The sequence below is a fragment of the Montipora foliosa genome, chromosome 8 (assembly GCF_036669935.1).
Source record: "Montipora foliosa isolate CH-2021 chromosome 8, ASM3666993v2, whole genome shotgun sequence".
NCBI classification, from domain to species: Eukaryota; Metazoa; Cnidaria; class Anthozoa; order Scleractinia; family Acroporidae; genus Montipora; species Montipora foliosa.
The window spans coordinates 3,655,653-3,679,813 of NC_090876.1; the positions used below are offsets into that span (position 1 = coordinate 3,655,653).

Sequence of the window (24,161 nt, forward strand, 5' to 3'; positions counted from 1 at the left end):
GATACAAGCTTTAAATATTCTTTATTATAAATTTGTGTATTTTGGGTGATGAGGTGAACATGTGAGTTTGCCCTTATCGTTGATTTCCATAATTATATACTAGAATATAGTTTGGCTTTTGAGTTAACTTAATTCTTTGAAAACTTCAATTAAAATTATATATTAATAATTCATTTTATTAAAAAAATGAAAATATGTATGTTTCTATTTAATGTAGTTTTGGCGTCCTTGTTGCATGTTAGTCTCAGCTCTTTGATCTGTTGAGGTCTAGTTTAATTTAACCAAAAAATAAATGATGAGGTTTCATTAGATTATTGTTGAAAAAATAGTTCTAAAAACTTTTTAGCTATTTGTAAGGCTGCAATTTGCTTCAGCAAGTTGAGAGCGTACAGGAACCACATTGTCGCAAGATTTCATGCACGTCGTTCTTCTGAAGATACATACAAAATTATATTAAATAATCCAAAAGAAGTGCACCCGTTGTAGTTGTTTAGAATTGACACTTGATAATTTACTGTCAAACCCCAGAAATTTTACTTGATAATGGGGAGCCCCTGATGGGTGAAAGGGTTTATACTAAAACTGTGGATAGCGCTGAACTTGCACGCTGATTGGCTACTTAAACTCTGGATATCTTTGCTCTTCACCTCCGAGCAACCCTCCGAGCAATTCAAGTGGAATTTGGGCCTGAAAATGTTGTAATCTTTGCAGGAATTTAAATCATCTTTTTGTGCTCACCTCAGTGTCTGTGGTTAGTGGTGGATATTTACTAAGCCACGAAATGGCGAGGTAAATATCCACCATTAGCCACCTCCACTTCGGTAAATAGTTGCTAATTATTACTGGTTTAAAGTTACATGTATCGCAGGGCTTGCTAAGTTCAAGACTTAACTGATGAAGATGACGACTTTTGTAGCCATTGAAATAATATTTTTTGCTGTGGCCCAGGCTGTAGATGAATTTGCGATTATTTGGCGTTAAGATTTGGTTCTACAGTACATAGTTTTGGTCAACGTTGGACCTCTGATTTTTTTTTATTACTATCTCTTTAGACACGGCTACTACTGTCAGTGATTCGGAGGCCAAGGGCCATGGGCGTCGACCCAGAAGACGCACAACGTCAGATGTTGGAGAGGATGTGGAAAAGGCAAAAAGATTGCAACAACAAGGACACTCAAGTGAACATGACACACAAGCTGCCCAGACACTATCTCGTCAGCAAATAATATCTATGGTAAAGAAGCGTTTTGGACTTAAACCAGAAGAGAATGGCAGGAATAAACCAAATGGGATGCAAGAGGATGAAGTGGTAAGCTGAGTGGTCAAACTCCAACATTACAATTTTGGCTGCATTGAAAATTTAAATGCTCTTTACAGTAAGTGTTGTGAATTTGGAGTTTTCAATTGTTGAGTTTTTGTTTTGTTTAATTCGTCAAAACACAACAAAATCTCAAGTTGGAAATGACAGCTAACTTATGCAATGAACTGCTTAAGATTAAAAAATAGGGAGAAAAAACATTGCGCGATACCTTCTTCTGTGCATAAAACATCCATTTCAATGTTACAAGGAACATCATACTGGGAGTACATTTCAGTAACTTTCACTTGGATGAGTGATAGTCAGTTCATGCTCAGGAAATTGAGTTAAAATTAAAACTGATGGTGAAAAAAAGAGATTGTTAGAAAACATGGATGCATTGTGTTTTTTCTGTTCTTAAAAGTTTCATTGTGAGAAACTTTAATCCTCTTAAAAATAAGATTTCATTTTAATCTAACCACATGTGAAGCTAAGAACTGCAGGACGTTATTACTTGTAACCGAGATCATTAGCATAAAGTTTATTGAAACGCTGAATACAATGTAGTGAAGGGAACATGTAACATACTGTTAAATTTAGTCTTTCCAAGCTCTTGAATTATTGTTTATACCCAAAAGGGAACACAGATGCCCAAGTCTAGGGTTTGAACTTGGTTTATTTGCTATTTAAATTACGTTAAAAACATTATTTTATTTCATACAATTTCTAAATGTGATGAACATTTGAAGGTTATAAGCACTCTCAAACTTCAACCACACCTGAGTCAGATTTATCCTTTAACCTGTTATGCTAACAGTTCTTTAAATTTTAACATTTTTTCTCCTATTTTTTATTTTCTTGCCTTGAATGTTGAGTTTAACTTTAGATGCTAACTTTTCAAGGAAGGTAGACTGCTAATTATTCAACCATGGTTTTGTAGTGTTAGTTGTTATCAAGTTTTAAAGAGGCTATGTCAGTGCAAAATGATTTAATTATTATTATTGTATGACACCCAAAATGCCCAAAAAATGCAATGAAACATTGCAATAGCCACTTTAAACTGTTGAACAATATTTATAAAAGAAATACAGCAAAAGAAAAGAGAAACTTGGATGGACACAAACAGACAAGATTAAAAAGAGATCAAGCATTTGGGTAATCTTGAAAAAAGTTGGCCCAACATTTTTCAAGTTTATGGCAAATTGCCTAGACAAAGGTCGTTTTTGCTCTGAATCTTCTTTTTTGTGATGTAACGATAGTTTTATCATTAAATTGGAATTCCACATTACCATTTTTGAGTTTTAAACTCATGATTAACTAAAGGTTGCTCCCCCTAAACACCTGAAAATAATGTCACATAACCCCTTTAAGTAGCCATCTTTTCTCACTGCAATAGCTCTTAATTTTTTGATGACAACATCCTTGTATGTGAATTTGTCAAAATAACTAAACAGATTGTTATTGTTCATTTGACAGCCAGCTGTTCCCCCACCTCCAGTGTTGTCTTCTTCTCCGAAACAGCAGCGTTACCAGCTGCTGTTGGACAAACCTGGAACGTACCCTACAATGCCACGAAAAGAGGAAAATCATGTATCACACACTACTACCTCAACACCTGGTACCTAATAGATTCTGACTCAATCAAGTGTTCCTGTTTTGATGTTGTTATTCATGCCTCATTTTGGTTAATGCCTTGCCATCTCTAGACTAAAAAGTAACAAAATTTCTGTGAATCTTGAACTAATGGGTCAGGCTGGTTATTTAAAATCTTTTTCACGTAACTTTCTTTGTGGTGATGATAAAGTAAGTAAACAATCTCAAAAGGACATCATTTAAGCCACTACCAGCAGATGTCTGCCATTTTACTATTGCTTGCAAGGAGCCTTTCATTTGGTGCCTTGCATGAGGTGCTGCTATCATTTGATGTTGAGCAGTATTCAAGAACAAAGAGGGGAAGTAAAAATGGTGGCTAATATGTAGAAAGGGGTACAAAAGTATATACCTGTATGCCAACATCAAAATCAAAAATATTTTGTAAGCTTTTTTCAGAAAGACCTGTTTTGTGAGTCTTGAATTAATTTTTTATTTGTGCTTTTGTCTTCTCAGGGGTGGTGTATTTACAGTTTGGGGATGAGATTAAACGGGCCATGTTGCCAGCTGGTCTGGATGACATGTCACAGGTGCAAACACTGTTTAATCAAACATTCTCTGACAAGATCAAGGAACATGGAGGCAATCGCAGGACCATATATATCAAGGATAATTCCTGTGGTGTATTTTATGAACTGGACAATGTCAGGTAGTATGCTAAAATCTTTTTAGTATCACCCAACTAGTGGACTAATGCAAATCCTGCATTTTGATTGGCTACGCTACTGGAGGACTATTTAATTAGTAATAGTCCTCGAGTAGCGAAAAGCGTGATGCTTTCTTTCATTTAATTCCCAATTAAATATTTCTTTGACTTGCATTTGCTAACTTTATTATTGCCTTTTCTGTCCGACTAGTTTGGTGATACTAAAACAATTAGACCCTTCGCCCTTGCGGGCCACGGGTCAATAGCCCATTCGGCGTCGCCTCGTGGGCTATTGACCCATAGCCTGCAAGGGCTAATTGTTAAGTAGTCTTGGCATGTATAGAATTGTGAAAGTTACAGAAGTTAAAACAAAAAAAAATATTTTTTTCTTCATTCCTTTTGGCACTGTGTTTTTCTGAAAGCAACGATAGATGACAACCGTTTCCCATCCACAATGTAAAAATTGTTATTCACTTTTTCCTTGGTCTAATCCTCCCTTTTGCAGTGCTCATTCATGGACAATGTTGTTTTCCATACTCACAGAACTTTCTCATTTATTGTGTGCCCCTTGCACCATTGCCAAATACCGGTAATTACCTCAAGGAAAAGTCACCTATTAATTTTGTGGAAACCTGTTTTGTATTAACAGCCGTAGGAGGCTTTCGAATTCTCTACTTGTTCATCATTTTTCAGTGATCTGTCAAACAAGTCTCATCTCAAAGTCTTGGAGACTAGGCCTTTCCAGAATGGTCCATTGTCTCATCCAGTAAGCAGCCCTACAGCTGTCCATACTGGTGCTCAAGTAACAAGCACTCCTTTACCAAATCACAGCTATGTGCCTCCTGCCAATGCCATCCATGGTGGCAGCGGCATCAAGTATACCCGGACAACCACAATGACGCGACAGCCGGTGAATGGAGGTCCAAGTGTAACTACTGTTACAAGGGTCGTTAACAATGGTGTTGGTGAAAATGCAGTTGCACGCACGGCAGTGTCTGAAGGATCACTAATGGATAGGAAAAAAGTTCCGCTGCCTGGACTTGGTACAATGCTTAAACCAAGAAGGTAACTAAAATAACCCTAAACTTGGAAAACCTGAAGACACGTGAAGTCTTCATAGGAATGTTGAGTGTGTATTCACCAGGCATGGAAAAGATCATTATATTCCAACCAAAAAATGACAGTTTTTTACCCTGGGAAAAACTAACATTCCATTGTTTCTAGTGTTTAAGGGTTTTCTGAGTTGTCATAAAGTAAACATGTAAAGTATGGAGGAGTAGAAAAATCGTCTCTGTGTTGACAAAAAATCTACGTTTTAAAGAAACTCTGGTACTGCGTCGGTGGTGGTAATTCGACCTTTAGTTTTGCCCATTTGAAAACTTTAAGTTGATACTTGCACAATATAAATGAATAAAGTTAAAGTTAAGTTAGGTCTTAATCAACTCGTTTCAATTGATAAAACCAGAGTTTCTTTGTGTTGAGTGAAATGCTCGAATTTTCTTGAAAATTAAATCCAAAACACTTTGAATTACGAAACTTTTTTGCAAATTAAATTATTGTAATAATAATTTTTGTTACTGTAATTACTGTAGCCTAGATGGCCTAACTGCATAAGTTACTTTGCAAGAGGTCATGAGTATAATCCAACACTTGAGAGAAAGTACTGCTTTAGCGTTGACAACTTCAGAATGGTTTGTCTTTCTTTTCTCCTCAAGAGGAGACGTTACAGCCCCATCTCCATCGCTTGTCCCTCGCTTGTTATCCACCAGAAGAAAGATTTGCGAGCGGCTGGATTTAAGCTTCAGCCCTTCTCAGAGCTCTAACAAAGGGTTTAAAAGCAAAGCATCAGCTCAGAAATTTTCCTTTAGTGGTTAATTTACCTTTTCCAGAGGTGTGATCTGCCTTTGTTTATGCCATCCACCAACTCTGCTTCAAACTGCCATTGTTATGTTAAAAAAGTCATCAGTGGTGAATGAAATCTTATTGGACAATTTAGTGTGTAGTATCATGGGATATTTTTGCGAGTCTCGTGGTATTTTGGTGAGCCAGTAGTGCAAGTCAAAATACAAGAGACTAGTAAAAATCTCCCACAATACTACACACTAAATCGCCCAATAAGCTATTTATTATCCAACTTTTTCACACCATATTTTTAGCAAATGAATTGTAAACAACCGAGAATGTGTGACAGATTTCTATGTGAAAAGCATGGGGCAACGTCAGCGTGTCAACTAGTCAAACCAGTTAAATTCTGCTGTGCAAATAACTAACTGTACAAATATCATGGAATATTTGTACTCATCTTGTGCATTTTCAGTACAATAACTAAATAAATACAGTTGGATAATAGTAGGTGATGCTATCATCAATTAACGCCCGCGTCGCCAGTGGAGGGTAGGTGCCCAGGAAGCCTGGGGGCTGAAACCGAAGTCACATCCCCAAGGCGCTAGAACACCCGACTGGCCTGCCCAACCCGCAACCAAGCCACGAGCCCCCCGCGCCAGGCCCCCATAAGGCACCCGTCACACTTGAGCCAGATAGCTCAGTGGAAACAAAAATAAATAAATAAAGAAAGAAAATACAAAAAAAAAAGAACAACACACAAAAAAAAAGAATACAAAAAAAAAAAAGAATACAAAAAAAGAAGGAATACAAAAAAAAAGAACAACACACACAAAAAAAAAAAGAATACAAAAAAAAAGGGGGGGATAGGGAGGGAACTCCGAGAACCACTAAACTCCTAATCTGACTCACAACGCCACGCCAACAGAGCAACAAACACGCTGCAAGCACATTGGACAACAACGCATGCACTAAGCAGGAATACCGCTGAACCATGTCAGCCCCAGGGCTCCCACAACCTAAAGAGTGCTGCAAACGCTACGAAAAACGCTAACAAACGCTAACAAACGCCTGCAAGGCGCTACTGACCGGACTAGCTCCTGGTCGTGAACCATGTAACTATAACAAACACTACAGAACGCACCAAAATGCTGAACAACGCTACCAGACGGCCAAGACACTAACAACGGCCTGCAAAACACTACTGACCAGACTAGCTCCTAGTCGTTAACTATGTTAAATTTCATTTAACTATATATAAAAGCAAAAGTAAGATAATGTTTTTTTTTGTGCAGACAGTCGCATGATCCAGTTGAGGATCAACTGGAAACACTTACCAGCATGTTGCAAGATGCCCTCAAAACAGGAAGCCAGGACAGCTTACCTGGCAAAAGCACAGAAGAGGAAAGTGCATCGAGCTCTCAGAGCAGTGTTATTGATCATGTTTCCACAGAAGGTAAGGTTAAACCAAGTAGGTTTTGGGCAGTTAGATTATTATCATGCAGGGCTCGAAATTAACATTTTTAGTAAGGCGCCAATTGGCGACTGATCCAAAAATTTTGGTCGCCAGATCTTAACTTTTAGTCGCCATTTTTTTCACTGATATCATTTTTCTGATGATCATGTACACATGCAATCTTCTTCATAGTCCTAAGTTTAGGTACACTTAAGCTTCTAAGACTGAGATACTAAAACTTAAAAGGAAGCCAGGGCTCGTAAAACATATCATTACGCATTACGAGGTAAATGATCAATGTGAAAGCAGCTTTAGTCACGTTTCCTGTGCTTCCTCCGCTTTTGTTAAGTTTCCATGTAACATCGAGTCTATAGCTTACATAAATAGACGAACCTGAACTTAAACAATCACCAGTTTTCCATATTTTCAGCGCTAAAAAGCCAAGGCTTCGTTGTGAACTTCACGCTTCAATGTTTGCACGTGTTGTTTAGTGCGCCCGCAATACCAGCTGCTGAATCAAACATGGCGCTCGATTATGAAACATGGAGATCGAAGAGCCAGAAGAGTCGTGGGTTTGTTTTGTTATTTCTGTGCGCATAAATCGTGCATTTTATCCAAAACTACGGTTGATTTGCCTTTGAGGTTAAAAGGATGAAGGAAAAAGGTGAAGGTTAGTCGCACACTGGCGACTAGCTCTAAAAATCTAGTCGCCAACGCTTGATTTTTGGTCGCATTGGCGACCAGTGAGTCGCAATGTCGAGCCCTGTCATGGTCCAAGAGGGCTTTTGGAATTGTCTCCCTGTCGTCTACGTTTAGCTCCACTCATTTGGCAGTCAAAGATGCTCTTAATGACTTTTTGTTTTTATCATTCACAGCACTTTACTTCTGTGTGCATCATATAGTTTCCTTCTTTTCATTTTGCAAAATAATGTACTGTGGGAAAAAAAGAAAGATGTCCCCTTTTTCAGCATAATGAGGTAGATCTTTCCGTGCAAAACTTTAGCACAGTATAGTAAATCTGTTGAGAATTGGATTTCATTTTGCCAAATGACCCAAAACATGTAAAATTGTTGAGGAAGTTTTTTTACAACAACTCTTAAAGTGCTATAACTGATCAAATTTTTTATCCCTTGAATTTTTAGGTTTATCACATAGAATTCCAAGAAAGATTAAAAATGCTGTTTACTATTTGGAAATATCTGCAAAATGTGTAAAATATGCAAATGAGAGGACTGATGATGTCATTCACTTGACCCAATATTACATCAAAGTATATAAATACAGCTACCTCAGTCAATTTGCAGCAGAAACCATTGAAACTTGTAGGCCAATTGTTCTACAGGGAACACACCTATGGCTAGAAAGAAATTGGTTCCCATGGCAACTCAGTCTTTTAAAATAAGAATTTTAGTAGGCAGCAAAAACTGAGGAGTAGGCAGAGAATAGAAAAAACTCTAAAGTAGCATGACATAGCCCACGTAAGGCTCCTTTGCATTCTTTTCAGATGCGTGCAATGCATTTCATCTGTCGTAACTGAAAAGACCTTTTGCGAATGCTTAAAATGTAGTTAGCAAGTCAGGCAGTTTACACCAAGTACTAGACTGCTAGACCACTGCCTCAAAAACGTGTGTGCTCGATCCTCAAACACCTCCTTTTACATGGACAGGAAACTGAATCGCCACCAAATCTCCTTTGTTTTTCATGAACAAACAAGGCTGTTGCCTAACAGGAGCCCGGTAGCCTGGGGCTCCCAAAGAATAGCTCTGGGCGCCTTAATTTTTCACAGCAACACCTTTCACTTCATATGTTGGGCTCCTAAGTTCTCAGCGTTTAGCTCTGAGGACCCCTTTAAAATTTTCTTAGGCAGCAGCCTTGACAAATCCTTACCAATCTAAGCTAAGGCTCGTGTTTTGTGTGAATGTTTCTCGTGTTATTCGTAAAATTTGGGGTAATATCCAAGGAAAAGTAGGTGGCAAGTTCATGTGCTGCTGGCTCTTATTGAAAACCCTGACATTTTAAAAACTTGAATATCTCTGGAACAAAAAGAGATACTTGAAAATAGTAAACAGGGTCCTTCTTCTCGTACAGACTACAAGCTTATGTCTTAAAATGGTCATGATAGCTAGTAGTCTTCATTTGAATTTCTTATACCATCTGGTTCCTTAAACATGTTGTATAAGTTCTTTACAAATAATAATTATTATAATTTATTTGTACTCTCTGCTCAACAGCAAAATCTAAACAAATCCCAGCCCCACCTCCAAGAGCTTCCAGTCACACAGTATCAAGGGAATCTTCTCTAAAATATAGTCATACTTTGCAAAGAGATTCCCCACGAGGGACAAAGAGAGACATGAGTCAACAGTTTCAAACACAGACGCTTCCATTACCGACATCCAAGCAAAAACAGAGAGCATTAGCAGACAGCCCGACACCATTATCCTCGAACAGCTCAACATCATCTGGAAGTCATGCATCGGTCAGATATGAAGGTTTGTTTGCCTGCCTGTTTGTGAATGACTTCTGTTAACACAAGGATTGAATGGTTCAGAGTTTTTTGAAATTAATTTCACTTCATGTTTGATCAATGGGGTGAATTTCAAATTGGTGGGGTAAATGCAATAAAGTCTTGACAAAGTGAATGTCTATTTTATACAGCTCAAGTTGCAAGAAAATCATCTCATGGGGTGCCCTTTTTAGTTTCTCCAATTGCTGCTTGAAAAGTTAATCCAGCATGTCGTGAGTAAGGTGGACTTTGTGAATCTCAGTGTTTCCTTCGGCTGCGCCTCGGGAAAACATTGAGATTTTCGGGGAACAAAATGAACTGTTTCCCAAGAGACCAGTCATTAAGTGATTTGTTATATAGCACAAAAAGAAAAACATGCAACCACAACATTAACGGCGGTCAACATTCAGTCAACATTCACGGGTTACAGTGCACTGTTACCCTCTGACGTCATAGATTTTGCATTGTTGCCCGCTCAGAGACTTTTGGCGGCAAACAGTTTTATTGTTAGATGTCATGTGACCTTGAAGTAACCAATCAGAGCATGTGCTGCTGGGGGGAAAAACTCAGCTATATAATAATGAATGTTGTTTCAAGCTGTTCTAATGTTTGCACAATTAAGTTTACAAATGCCTGGAGACTTCAGCATAGTAAGGGTCTGTGGCTGTCTTTGAATTGTTACAAGCTTTTGCCTTGAGGCATTGCAGTAGCTTGAATGAATTTACTGTATGGAAAGTTTGTTTTCAAGATCTATTTAACTAACACAGTATGGGTTGAATATTGTATTTGTAGGCCGTGTAAAAGACAGACAGGCTCTTGAGGTCAGAGCATCCACGTTACGTGGGGATGTACGAATGCTGAGAGCTGACTTAAACCAGCTGAAGCAGTTTCAAACCTTTCAAGCCCAACAGTTTGATGAGCTAATAAGACATGCAAAAGAGCAAATTGTACAACAAGTTACCAGAATAAGTAAAGGTATTAAGATTTTTTTATTAAAATTGTTAATAGTGTTATGATGACATAGGAGGGTTGTTGTTTCATTGATTAGACATCACTCTCTATCTCTCTCTTTATTTATTGATTTGTTTATTTATTTTCAATCCCATCATCACATTATGTGGGCTAAGTGTGTCGCCTCTTTAACCTACTCCAAGAGGTTTCTATCCAGTTACTTTGGTTCCAGATTTTTGTGGTAAGGGTAAACAAGCATGTAGTGCATAACATAATAAATTATCACTTTACAGAAATATTACTGTCAGTACTTATTTTAACATTTTTAATTCCTGTTATACGTAAACGTTTGATCCACTTTCTCACCTCTGATGCCATGTCTTTTAAAAGCCACGAGAAGTGACTATTATTTTTGAAATATTTCTTTAGCTGAAGCATCTTCAGGGAATTCTTGTACACAGAAGATCCAAATGGATGAGATGGCGTATGTAAGAAGCAAGAATAATATTAACAGACAAATAAGGTACAACATAAAATGCCTTTTTAACACTCACTTTGAATTATTTTAAGTCTTTGGGTCACCAGTTGTGCTGCATACATAACTTGGTGTAACAAGGTCCATTGTTATATAGCTGATTTTTTCCCCCCAGCAGTACGTGCCCTCATTGGTTACTTCAAGGTCACATGACATCTCACAATAAAACTGTTTCCCGCCAAAAGTGTCTGAGCAGGCAACAGTGCAAAATCTATGACGTCAGAGGGTAACAGTGCACTGTTACCCACGAATGTTGACTGACGACCTCCGTTGCTGTTACCGTTGCACGTTTTTCATTTTGTGCTATATAACAAATCACTTAATTGACTGGTCCCTCGGGAAACAGTTCATTTTGTTTCCCTCAAATTTCAATGTTTCCCTGCACATCGGGGAAACATTGAGATTCTTGGGAAACAAAATGAACTGTTTCCCGAGGGACCAGTCATCAAGTGTTTAATATTGCCCTTGCTGTGCCACATTCACAAGACATGATTCTTGAAAAAGAACATGCTCTAGATAACAAAAGTTATCAATTGACGTTGTTATCAAGGACTTTGCCCTTGACTGAAAGAGTGGATTTTTAGTTGTTCAGAAGAGGTAAAGCGTTCTCCAAGCGGCACCTCAAACTTCTGAGACCAAGGTACACTGTATCAGAAATTAATGGTCAGCCTTCAGGTCAAGTTATTTGACTTCAGGGTTTTGGGAAAATTAAGGAAAAAAAATGTTTGGAGCTCTTGATTTTTTTCAGGTTTCACAGGAGTTATCCTGTTTTCCCTTCTCCTCAAAAACCAACATTTGATTTGATTTGCCTTAAATGTTGATTTCGATTTACATTGTCCCCAATTAGTGCTCCAGTACTAGAACGACTAGGCACTTTTTCCTTTCCCTTCCTTTTTTCATCGGAAAGGAAAATTATAAAAAACTGTTTTGCTTGTGATTTAGTGAACTGGAAAGTGAAGTGGAGATGGTCCGTTTGGATGTTGTTCAGAAACGATGTATTGGAAACCCTGCTGAAGTTGACAGTCTCAACAATCAGTTGTCAATCATAAGCCGTCAAGTTTCTGATCTAAAGAGTAGGTGATCCTCCAACCCCATATTTATTGTGTTGTTGTCTTTGGTTATTGGCAAAGTAACAATGGAGTGACTTGACTAGTCAAATTTTTGTGTGCTGATAAAATTAATTTTAACCTTAGACAGTAGAGTCTTGGGAAGACTTTGGCACACATCCTTAGTTAAATCCCAGAGGTTATGTTATTGTTGTAATTGCAATTTATTGAAATCGAGTTATCGTTTACTCTCTGTTTCATAAAAGTGGATTGAAGGCTGCATGTTATAGAAAACCACAAACCAAACTTTAGGCAGTGAAGGTGTTTTTTAATGTTAGTTTGCCTTGTCCATTCATTGGTGCAGCTGAAATAACAGAAATACAAACTTGTAATTAAAACTAAAGAGATGTTGAATTACAGCAGAAAGCAAAGCGAACAAGCGACTGAAAACAATGCCTTATGGTATTTTTTGGGAATGTTTAGTCCTCATGTACAACAGTGGAAGGCGACAGGAAAACAAACCCGCAGATAAACTATCCAACTTTGCTTCTCAACATCCAAGCTGCAAAGAGCACCACTGATGTCACATGACCCACACAAGGGGGGTACAGAAGGGCGTGGGGCAAAAAAACTGCCCCTAGCACTGCTTACCATAATTGGTAAATTGCATATTGTTATTTGTAGGAAAAACACTGATGAATTACCATACTTACTCGAGAATAAGTCGACCTTTTATAACCCAATGTAGCTCTAGTCTTAAGCGTATTGGTCTTGGCTTGTTTCAAAACTAAATTTGTACTACCTGAGCTGAGGGAGTACTCATGCAAATTTGTTGCGGCACTTGGACGAAGAACGGACCGCTGCGGTTCCTGTTCGCGGGCAAGCTCTACAAATTTCTGACAAGCATCTCTCCGACGCAAGGAGAGAGTGTCAAGGCTTGACGCTATCAAGGCTTCACAGTAGCTCAGGTCAGGTAGTATGTATGAAGGTATATCTATGACAAAATTCAATGATCAGTATTTGAAATAAAATCGTCCAAATCATAAATGCATCCATCCAAAGCTGAATGGCAACAAGCCGATTCTGAAAATGGCCATCACGGAAAGAGGCATAACGTAAGGAGGCATAACACAAACAGCCATAACGCGAAAAGGCATAACGCAAAGAGGCATAACGCAAAGAGGCATAACGCAAAAAGGCATAAGAGGCATAACGCAAAGAGGCATAACGCAAAAAGGCATAAGAGGCATAACGCAAAGAGGCATAACGCAAATAGCCATAACGCAAAAAAGCATAACGCAAAGAGGCGTAACGCAAAGAGGCATAACACAAAGAGGCATAACGCAAATAGCCATAACGCGAAAAGGCATAACGCAAAGAGGCATAACGCAAAGAGGCATAACGCAAAGAGGCATAACGCAAAAAGGCATAACGCAAAAAGGCATAAGAGGCATAACGCAAAGAGGCATAACGCAAAAAGGCATAAGAGGCATAACGCAAAGAGGCATAACGCAAAAAGGCATAAGAGGCATAACGCAAAGAGGCATAACGCAAATAGCCATAACGCAAAAAAGCATAACGCAAAGAGGCGTAACGCAAAGAGGCATAACACAAAGAGGCATAACGCAAAGAGGCATAATGCGAATAGGCATAACGTAAAGAGGCATAACGCAAAGAGGCATAATGCAGATAGACATCGCGAAATAGCATCTCTCAGAGAGAGGGAGGAGAGGGATGGGTATGTTGTCGGAATTGGGGGAGGGGTCGGTAATTGCTGCTGAAAGCAAGACAAAACTGGCGCCCGCAGATACTCATGCCGCTCGGCTCAGATAGCACCATTTTGAACATGGCTGCAAATCGTGCAGGCTCTGCTTCACAGCAGACAGTATCTTCCCTTTTAAACGAGGCAATTCGGCGTCTGAGCGACGAGAGAACGACCGAAGATCACTCCAACCAAGAAAGAGTGCGTTCTGAAAGGGTAGCGGCGAATTTCAGGTGAGGATCTCGAAGCACAGTATCAAAGGCTCACGTGCACACGGCTGATATTTTGATACCGATAGTTTTGGGACTGTGTTTTAATTCTTTTACATCATATTTACTCCACACTCCAAGATCAAGAGTCTTATCTGCATATTCCCTATTTGTTAGGAATCATTCCTTTCCCGGAAAATAGCCAAAATCCAAAGACTTGAGTTCTCTTTACAGTAGCACTTCACAAATAATAAATAATGAACCATCCCTAAATACTTCTTAATGAGCCACAGTTCCCTATACGATCGTTTTTTATCGAAGATGAATGATGGGGACATACTTAGCACATTGGCCTGCTAAACTGATATGATAAACAATCACAAGATTCACCACTGAACATTTTCGCTCCAATTATTTGTGAAGTGCTACTGTAAAGAGAACTCAAGTCTTTGGATTTTGGCTATTTTCGGGGAAAGGAGTGATTCCTAACAAATAGGGAATATGCAGATAAGACTCTTGATCTTCGAGTGTGGAGTAAATATGATGTAAAAGAATTAAAATACAGTCCCAAAACTATCGGTATCAAAATATCAGCCGTGTGCACGTGAGCCTTTGATACTGTGCTTCTAGATCCTCACCTGAAATTCGCCGCTACCCTTTCAGTACGCACTTTTTCTAGGTCGGATTGATGTTCCGTCGTTCTCTCGTCGCTCAGACGCCGAATTGCCTCGTTTAATAGGGAAGACACTGTCTGCTGTGAAGTAGAGCCTGCACGATTTGCAGCCATGTTCAAAATGGTGCTATCTGAGCCGAGCGGCACGAGTATCTGCGGGCGCTAGTTTTGTCATGCATTCAGCAGCAATTACCGACCCCTCCCTCAATTCCGACAACATACCTATCCCTCTCCTCCCTCTCTTTGAGAGATGCTATTTCGCGATATGTCTATCTGCGTTATGCCTCTTTGCGTTACGCCTCTTTGTGTTATGCTTCTTTCCGTTACGCCTCTTTGTGTTATGCCTCTTTGCGTTACGCCTCTTTGCGTTATGCCTCTTCGCGTTATGCCTTTTCGCGTTATACCTTTTTGCGTTATGGCTATTTGCGTTATGGCTATTTGCGTTATGCCTCTTTCCGTGATGGCCATTTTCAGAATCGGCTTGTTGCCATTGAGCTTTGGATTGATGCATTTATGATTTGGACGATTTTATTTTAAATTTTGTCATAGATATACCTTCATAAGTATGATACGGAGTGCTCACTTTTGCAACCCCTCTATTACACCATCCAAATAGTCGGGCAGGGCGGCCCAGTCAGGGGACACATATTCCAAAACTGATCTTATTAGCATGAGGTCTTTAACAGGCACTTTTGATTTCCTAAGTAACCTGGGGCCCGTTTCTTGAAAGTTGCGAAACTTTACGGGCCATTTTTCGGGTGTCACAATTCCCTTTGTATCTCAAAAACAGAGAGGATTTAAGTCGTCAAATGCCAAAGGCATTTTTCTTTTTGTTACCTTGAAAATATGTTAAAAGATCGGCTTTCCAAAACAAACTGATGGCATTTTCAGAAAATAATGGCTTTCTGGTCTTTCAAGAAATGGGCCTCTGAGAGCCGACTCCCACATGGAACAGACGGGGATGCTTGTCGGAAATTTTGAATTTAACCCCTAAAGGAGACCATCTGGGCGTGGCTCAAGCTTTTTGTGACCCCTAAAGGAGACCAATCTGGGCGTGTCTTAAGCAAATTTTGACCCCTAAAAACAAGTTAAAAAGAAAATTTGACTTCTGTTTCTCGTCGCGTAGTTCTGTGTTTCTTCGCGGAACCCTAAACGAGACCTTGGCGACTTAGAATATTGGCGCTTTGCCCGGAACACCCTAAGTGAGACCAAGATCCAAAATTTACACCCCTAAGCGAGACGACGAGCATACCCGTCTGTTTCATATGGGGGTTCCCCCCCCCCCCCCCCGGGCTATTTGTGCGGAATCAAAACAGTTTCCGACTGAAAGAAATGTGTAGAAAGTCTGTATTTTTTTAAGCAAAATCAATGCCATACAACACAATGATATGCTTACCTAAGCTTGTAGATGATGCAATATCCATTCCCTGTTTTTACGTTCTTCCTCCCGATGACAACAATCGGTTCAAATGAACCAGAGCAAATGTTGGCAATTTCTCGTCGCTTTCATGAATTCCACGTTCATTTTTTTCACATATTCACTTTTATAATTACGATGTTGACTTTCCATTTTCCAACTCCACAAAGGCATATTTTCTTTGAGGACAGAATGAATAAGTTTCAGAGTTAAACCAGTGCCATTAAATGAAAATTCTCTCCAAGACATACCGAGAACAGCACCTTTCTATTACCCCCTGAAGCCTTCCGCAGAAGTGCACATAACGATCCTGGGACAAAAGTAAAACTTAGCATGGGATGTACAGGAAAACTGTTTAATCGGACTTTAATAAATAGATTAATTGGAAAGAGTGAGTGCCATCAAGTCTACACTCCCTAAACCTCATCAATGAGTCAAGAATGGGGGGTCGACTTGTACACAAGTTCTACTTATACATGAGTAAATACGGTGCATTTGAAGCAGTGAACAAATAAAAAAATCAAAAGGTCCTATTCAAGTTATTTAATGTAATTATTTCATATCTCAGGTGAATTTGCTGAACTACATGACAAAATGAAATCAAACATGGCATCAGAACTGGAGGTCATTGTTCAGGGAGACAAGTAAGTGGCTGGATGGTATGCTTCTCACCATGAAGCATTGACTTGAAATGGCACTTAGATCCGCGTTATGCCAAATATTTTACTCAATATTGAGTGAGTGTAAAGTGCTACAATATTGGCCAGTGTTTGTATCCATTAACTCTTGCAATGTATCCTTTTGTCAACTTGTGGATGTTTTAAAATTGACACTGAGGTAAAATTAAAAGTTACAGCTTCGAGGAAAAGCTTCTGTCTTTCACCGTGCAGATGAGCTCCATGTGTGTGAAATGTCTTAATGAAAGGCAGGTACAAAAGTTGGACCGAATCAACTGAGATTGCTCACCTCGGATCAAGCAAAAAACGGTTCTGTAGCAAAACTATTTGACGTTTGTGCTGATTTCACCGAGGTAAGCTTAAAGATTAGGGCTAGGGCGATTTCTCAAGGCCTTATCATATATTTTTTTTTAACGTTGATCCAAGGGGAGCGATCCGAGTTGATCTGAGTTGATCTGGTCCAACTTTTGTACCTGCCTCTCAATGAAAATGTCTGTCCACAGATTTTTAAAAGAAGAGCCTTCCAAGCTTGAGAGCCTGGTCAGCAGGTGTAAACACATAACAGGAACATTATTTACACTACAAAAGTAAGATATTGGTTATTTTCAATAATTTTTTAATTACAGTGGCAAATTACTGGTGACATTTAATCCTTTCAGTCCTATGTAGCATCTCCATCCTAACATTAATTATCTCAAAGTAAAGTAGTGTGAGCCTGAGTGAGCCATTAGCGTCCTTAGCTAAAACTACCACTTACGGTGCGTTCGATTGACCGTATGAAGAATAGGAATACATGGAATAGAAGTTAGAAACCCTTCGTTTTTACGGAAATTAACATTAAAATTGTCAAACACCTGCTTAAATGCTATTTTAAACATATCTTTATTATCCTTGTTTCTTCAAAACGAAAGACATACCGTTTTAAATCATCACTCCACGTATTCTTATTCCGGAATACTGTCAATCAAATGCATCCTTATATTTGGTTTGGTTTAATTTAGACTTAACATTCTACGGCTAAGCATATTAAAAACTTATTTAAAGTGTCTCACACGTCAAGCTGGCAGATTTATCAGCAAGGTACGATGAATAACTCTAATTATTTAAAACTGGATCATTGGATAATGCAATTCAAGAGTTTTGATTGGCTAAGCCATCATGGGTTATGAGCCATTATACCATGATCTACAAACACGGCAAGCATATGCGTGATTTTTTGGGCCTTTTTATTTTTGTTGCAGTCTAGTTTTCTATATTTTGGGGGCGTTTTTAATAAAACAATTATTCCACTCACGCTTGTTGGATATCAGATGATTATAGCCAACTCGGCGCTACGCGTCTCGTTGGCTATCTATCATCTCATATCCAACGCGCGCTCATGGAATAATTGTTAAATAATGGCCAACCTAACCCAAATCTACAACTTTGGTCATAATTAGTTGTAACACTTCGCTAGAATGTAGCATGTAAATTGCATCCAAGCTATTAATAAGGTACATGTACCCCCTCCTCCCCCTCCCTCCCCTCCCTTTCTTTACCTTTTTTTGTATGATTTTTCAACTCAGACCCATAATCATCAACATTGAAAGGGAAGAGGGGGCAAATTTCCGTCTTTGTTACATCTTCATTGAGACAGTGAACTATTTAAAAAAATAACTTCAGATGAAAATCACAGCCTTCATGAAATTCTTCCAGATAAACATAACAGGGCTCTTCGTAAACATGAGCATGAATATATTCTACCCAGGGTCAAAACAGAACATTTCAAGAGAGCTTTTATAAATAGATGTCTTGATATTTATATCTAATTGTGTAAGTTCCAAGTCTTGTTATATTGTATATCTTAGCAGTGCTGATTTGCTGCACTGATTTATTTCAGTAAAGAGATATTCATTCATTCATTCATTCATTCAACATTTGTGACCGAAACTGTAACCCTAAACCTCATTATTTCAGGTTGTTTACTTCAAGCTCGTTCCCAGGGTATCTCTTCTCTGCCTCCATTGTCGTTGAATGAAGGCAGAGAAGAGAAACCCTGGGAACTATGTTGAGTTTACTTTGTAATTTTTGTCTTGCATGTATGACTTGCATGACTCACAAGTAATATTACTAACCCTTGCTTAAGTCTATCATTAAAGATGAAAGGTGAAAAGTCCTTGGTTTGCATTTAACTTAATGCCACAACTAGACACTTTATTCTTATAGGCAGGTTTTGGCCAGTAGCTAAGAGCCAAGAGTGTGTTTCTGGAAAGTCCCTAACTTTTTGGACCTCATTTGTTAAACCAGGATCCCCACGTTCTGAAAACCTGCTTTTTTGACACGTTTTCAGGATATAAAAAACAAAACGAAATTCATAGTTTCCTGGGTTGAATTGCCTTGACTGTGAATAAAGACAAGGGAATACTTGAAGGATTTCGGAAAATTTTACTGAAAAGGAAATGACCACATTTGTATTCTCGGTATTGGATTGGATCTAGCTCGCCATGGAGGCTAATGCAAATACTTTTTGATACAATATTCCCCGGCATAATAGCTTCCATTGCAAGCTACGTTGTAGTTCCAGTTCAATACTGAGAATACGAATATGGTGTATTCATTGATGTTTCTTCAGGCTACTTTCTGCGCAGCAACAAATGAAGAGTGAAAGCGAAGCATCATCATTTAGCTCTCTTGAGGTTTGCTATTGCTTTTGCTAGTTTCGTAATTTGTGTCCTCTTTTATGATAAAATTTTTTCCATTGTGTAAAGGTTATTCTTGGTTTACATCCATGTCATGCATGAAACGGCCATGTTGGTGACGCCGTAAGGTCAGATGCAAACCGTCAATTAAAAGGGCACTGCCATGCTAAATTTGCTGTTTTTTATGTCAAAAATGGGTAAAAATCTAAAATTACAGTTCATTAGCTCACACGTACAACATTGCTGACAACCCACTGACAAGATATGAAATATATTTTTACGGCACAAAAGACTATTCGCATTCACTCATGTCTCCAAACTTGAAAAAATTGGCCAGTTTTTTCAAGTTTCAATCCATTTCCATCCTCTCCATCCTTGGCTGCAAACAACAAAAAATAGCTTCAGTGCACTTCATTGGTCATTGGCAACAAAACTACAGCATTATTTTTCGGTTTACAGTACATTGATGCAAGGGCGTTTTTTGGTGTTTTGAAGTTTGACTAAAATAGCGTGACACTGCCCCTTCAATGTCATTTCTGGGTTATAGAAAACCTCTAATTTGCAAACAATTTTGTGTTAATTTGTCAGCCTTGTGGTTAACTTTTAAACAATGCCTCCAAAGAAGACAAAAGCAGTCCAAAGTGGCTTGGTTAGGGGTTCTCAAATCCCACCAATTTCTTTTACAGGATGTTGATAAAGAGATAATCGATAGTATACGATCCGTGCAAAGAGATTATCTACAACAAAGAGCCTCAGATCATTACAGCGAGGTAGAGTATACCACCTTTAATCGTAACTATTACAAAATTCTCGAATTTGATTGGGTATCAACACCCCTGATGTAACCGTTAATGGGACAGTTGTACGCGTCATCTAATGCACGCTAGTTGTACTTGGATCATTTTTTCCTCTTTGATCATGCAGTGATCAGCATGCTAATTTTCCTCACAATTTCAATGAAACGTCATTCGATAGGTATTGAGAATAAAGATACTGCTAACAGAATTATTGAAAATAATCTCGATATTTGTCCTTACCAATCCTTCACTCATTTTTTAAAGGAATCAAAGGCATCATCGCCAGGGAGAGGCCGCCAGAAAGTTCGTTTCTATGATGAGGTTACCCAGCTTCCGTAAATTTATTGTTGGAGGGAATGATTGTGGTATCTCCAATAATTTAAGTATTTCTTTTGCTTGTACATAAAGAGAAGACTGAAAAAGAAATGATTTTATATTTTAGAGTTTTTGGCTCAATGAGCTGGGAATTTCCTTTCTTCAGGACATCGTTAAGTGCTTAAGTTTTATTAATTTTTGTGATTAAGTTATATTGATCAATTTTTTACCACAGTTGCTCCGTCAGCAGAATGTGCTTTCTGATTAGTCCGAGTGAAGAATGAATTTATTTGTTTGTAATTTTTTAAAAACATCTTACTCTAGAAACTCCTTGAGGAGTTATTTAAAAGTACTTTTTTACCTTACTGTGCCCTGAAAGTTCAACTGAAAGATTCCAGTAACTTGTTTAGGAAACTAAAATTTTAACCAGATGATGTTTCCAAGTAGTTGAATGCATGGTGTTATGAACACCTGTTTTTAGTTATTGCCAGGTGTTGACCGTTGTTATAAAGAAGGGTATCATCTTTTAGAAGCAAATTCTACCATGGCACTCTCTTTATGAAAGTTTTTCAAAATACGTTTACTATTGTTAGGCCTGTTTCAAACGTCGTGCAAGTGTCGTGCTAAGTTGACACGGCTGTGGCACGACCTTAGCACAACTTGGTTTCAGGCGTCGAATTTGTTTCAATCGAACTATGAAAACGATTAAAGTAGACCAGCGGTTGTCCAGATAAGCTTACTGTGATCAAAATGGCGGAACCAGAAGTTGATTGTAATATATTTACATGGTATTTAATTTATCTCGGCACGGCAGTGGCGCGACATGGTTTTAAACATCGTGCTACTGCCGTGCTAAGAGCAATGAATTGAGTTCGGCACGGCAGTAGCACGACGTTTGAAACGGGTCTTAGTTTTTGTGACAGCAGTGATTACAAGTCATGTCATCTAGCACAGGAAATGGCAAAATTTGGATCTGACTGCAAACTTGCTCATCAGACTAATAAAAGAGAATATTTTAACAAATAAAAACAAGCTATATAAGACTCTTCTTTACTCCCATATACATGTGACAAACTTACTTTGTACAAGCCTGCATACTGCATAGCAAACATAGTAGAATTTGACACGCGCTTCCTCCGTCTTGCCTCAAGCATTGCCTTAGCCTCATGCCTCTGTCTTGCTCCTAGAATAAATACCTCTCACTGACCTTGTTTTTTTTCTTTTTTTTCGGGTGTACGGTAAGCTACAGCCCATGTATGCTGCAGTTTAATTTATGGCCCTCCGCATTTCGCAATAAATTTATGTTGATAAAAACACAGGGCTCTTACCTCTAATCCTAAAAGAAACGAGGTTAGTGAGATAAAAATAATAATAATAAATTATTATTATTATTATTATTATTATTATTATTATTATTATTATTATTATTATTATTTACCAACAAAAACAAACTCCTGAATTTAGTAAGCCATGCTGAAGAGCATAACTGGTGAAATTGACCTTTCCACGGTTTCTGACGCCATGTTGACAGGGGGGGCGCAAACACGGCTTAAATTACAGTGAATGTATGGGAATTTTGCCGACTTCGAACCATTATAAATCCTTTAACGTCTGACAGTTGTGGATAGCGAGAATACCTCTCAAGAAGCACTTCTATTGAGATGAATTTTGTGAAGTATGGCGATCAGAATCAAGCTATAACGACCGTAAACGAAATTGGTTAATTTCGTATAAACTATGCAAAATATGACGCGACATTAAGAGATTTCTAATATCCAATTTTCAGACTTTGCACCTTTTGCAATGATCTAATTTTCCGTTGAGTGAATGATATTAATAAAATGACTAAAATGTTAGAATTTTTGAAATCTGCGGCTTTGTAGCGGAGTTATAGTGGTTTGAATTCGACAAAAATCCCATGCATTCACTATAATTTTAAAAGCCGCATTTGCCCCCTAACTAATATGGCGTCAGAAACTGTGGAAAGGTCTATTGGCCATGCATATTACGCATACTATCTCAGAGATGTAATAAATACCTCTATTGCATGCCCCATAACCTTCTTTCATCAACACCAGAACTTGTGAATTGTGGGAAGGCGGGGTAAAATGAACTGCCAAAAGATGAAAGGAGACTGCAAAATGGCAATACTGTTGCCGTCAAATATCATTTTAAAGTGATAAATAAACAAGTAAATAAAGTAGTTTCTAATGATTGTGAGATGTTTTTTACATGTAAAAAATAGGAGGTAATAGTATTGTATCTTTTGTACTGTACCTTAAATTTGAAGATAGACATGAAACTGACAAGCAAGTAACCTTGATTCTTCGAATAAGCTTGTGCAGTATACAATGAATTTTGAATTGAAATAACATAATTAGGGGAGTTTTGGTCAAAATGAAAACCCTCTTATTTTAAAAACGAGATTTGTATAAAATTTAGGGTTCATAACATTTTGTACAGCTTTTTTAATTCATAAATAACTGGCTAAGGAAATCAAAAGAAATGTCACGTTATATTCAATGGCTATATCTGCTAAAAAGTTCTGAATTTATATTTTCATTTGATTTTGTTCTTTTAAACGCCTTGTACGACAACAGTAATTCAAGAGCACGTGTACTGAATGCTGACATGGAATAAGTAGTTTAAAAATTGTGGGCTTGTGTTCCAAACATTGTTTGACGATTATTCAAAAGTAAACCATTGCAATTATACATTATTTTTGTAAGTGTTCACAGCTAAGAATTTAATGAGGTTGAATATGGGTGAAAAGTTACATTTAATCGATTTCTACCCGAATAAAATTGATTGTAAAAATTGCTTTTTGATGGGCCTTTCCATCGTTTTTTTTATTTTTTAACAGGACCTTGATTTCAATAATGACTTTCTTTTTTTAACTGTATATCACCACAACAATATTGCCCCCTACAACAATAATTGTTGAACGGTGCATTAAGTCGGTATATGCTCAGTCGTTATTTTAAAACGCTGAGGAAATATTTGGTCTAAAGTAGCTTTTTACCAAGATCCAAAAAGGACAATGAGATTTCAAGGTACTGCAGTAAAATGCTGTTTTCAAAAAATGTCGAGGGGATTGATCAGGATTGGGTAAAATTTTGTTCCTTTGTTCTGAGTATAAAAAAATATTTTGCTGTAAAATATTAAGAGTAATATAATTAAGTGATCAAGTGAAGCTATGATCCTCGCAGTTTAACTACTTAGTTAATTATTAAAACTCCTTAACTTCAAGCAAACATTGTGTACTCAATTTAAATGTTTAATTACTGAACAAACCACTAAACGGTAAATGGAAAAAAGGAGTTTACGAGAGACCTTTTTAAGTCTTGAACAAAAGTAAAAAAAATATCCTTTGTGATAAAATTCTATTTATCTAATTAGTATTGTAAAACGGTACACCATAGAAATAAAGGAACCACTTTCATTTTCCAGTAGCTTTCTCATTGCTAAACTATTTTCCCGTACTATTGATCCTCCCTTTTCCACCAAAAATACCTGATTGGTGCAGAAGACATACTATGCATTAATACCGTTAATATGTTACTGTGTTTTAACACGTTATGTTAGAAAAAGTTAGGTGTCAACACTGATCATCTGGAATTAACTCTACGTCAAATCTGCTTTCACCGATTAAAGCACTAAACTGACGAAGGGATCTTCTCGGTATTCCGAACCCGGTCTTAATA

At 38.0% G+C, this 24,161-nt stretch overlaps 1 protein-coding gene across 4 annotated transcripts in view; it reads left to right on the forward strand.

Annotated features, from left to right (window-relative positions):
* The window catches only part of LOC138012544 (coiled-coil domain-containing protein AGAP005037-like), a 39,493-nt gene extending 15,610 nt beyond the window's left edge, over window positions 1-23,883 (forward strand). For all 4 annotated transcript variants that reach the window (XM_068859345.1, XM_068859346.1, XM_068859347.1 and 1 more), the window contains exons 3-16: window positions 1,053-1,309; window positions 2,774-2,915; window positions 3,404-3,596; window positions 4,287-4,658; window positions 6,731-6,891; window positions 9,123-9,383; window positions 10,190-10,372; window positions 10,778-10,871; window positions 11,826-11,956; window positions 16,559-16,634; window positions 17,171-17,254; window positions 19,279-19,342; window positions 20,032-20,115; window positions 20,407-23,883. In XM_068859345.1, the coding sequence (XP_068715446.1) occupies window positions 1,053-1,309; window positions 2,774-2,915; window positions 3,404-3,596; window positions 4,287-4,658; window positions 6,731-6,891; window positions 9,123-9,383; window positions 10,190-10,372; window positions 10,778-10,871; window positions 11,826-11,956; window positions 16,559-16,634; window positions 17,171-17,254; window positions 19,279-19,342; window positions 20,032-20,115; window positions 20,407-20,481 (2,177 nt within the window). In that variant the 3' untranslated portion in view covers window positions 20,482-23,883. The remainder of the gene's footprint in view (window positions 1-1,052; window positions 1,310-2,773; window positions 2,916-3,403; window positions 3,597-4,286; window positions 4,659-6,730; window positions 6,892-9,122; window positions 9,384-10,189; window positions 10,373-10,777; window positions 10,872-11,825; window positions 11,957-16,558; window positions 16,635-17,170; window positions 17,255-19,278; window positions 19,343-20,031; window positions 20,116-20,406) is intronic.
* The last annotated feature ends 278 nt before the right edge of the window (window positions 23,884-24,161 follow it).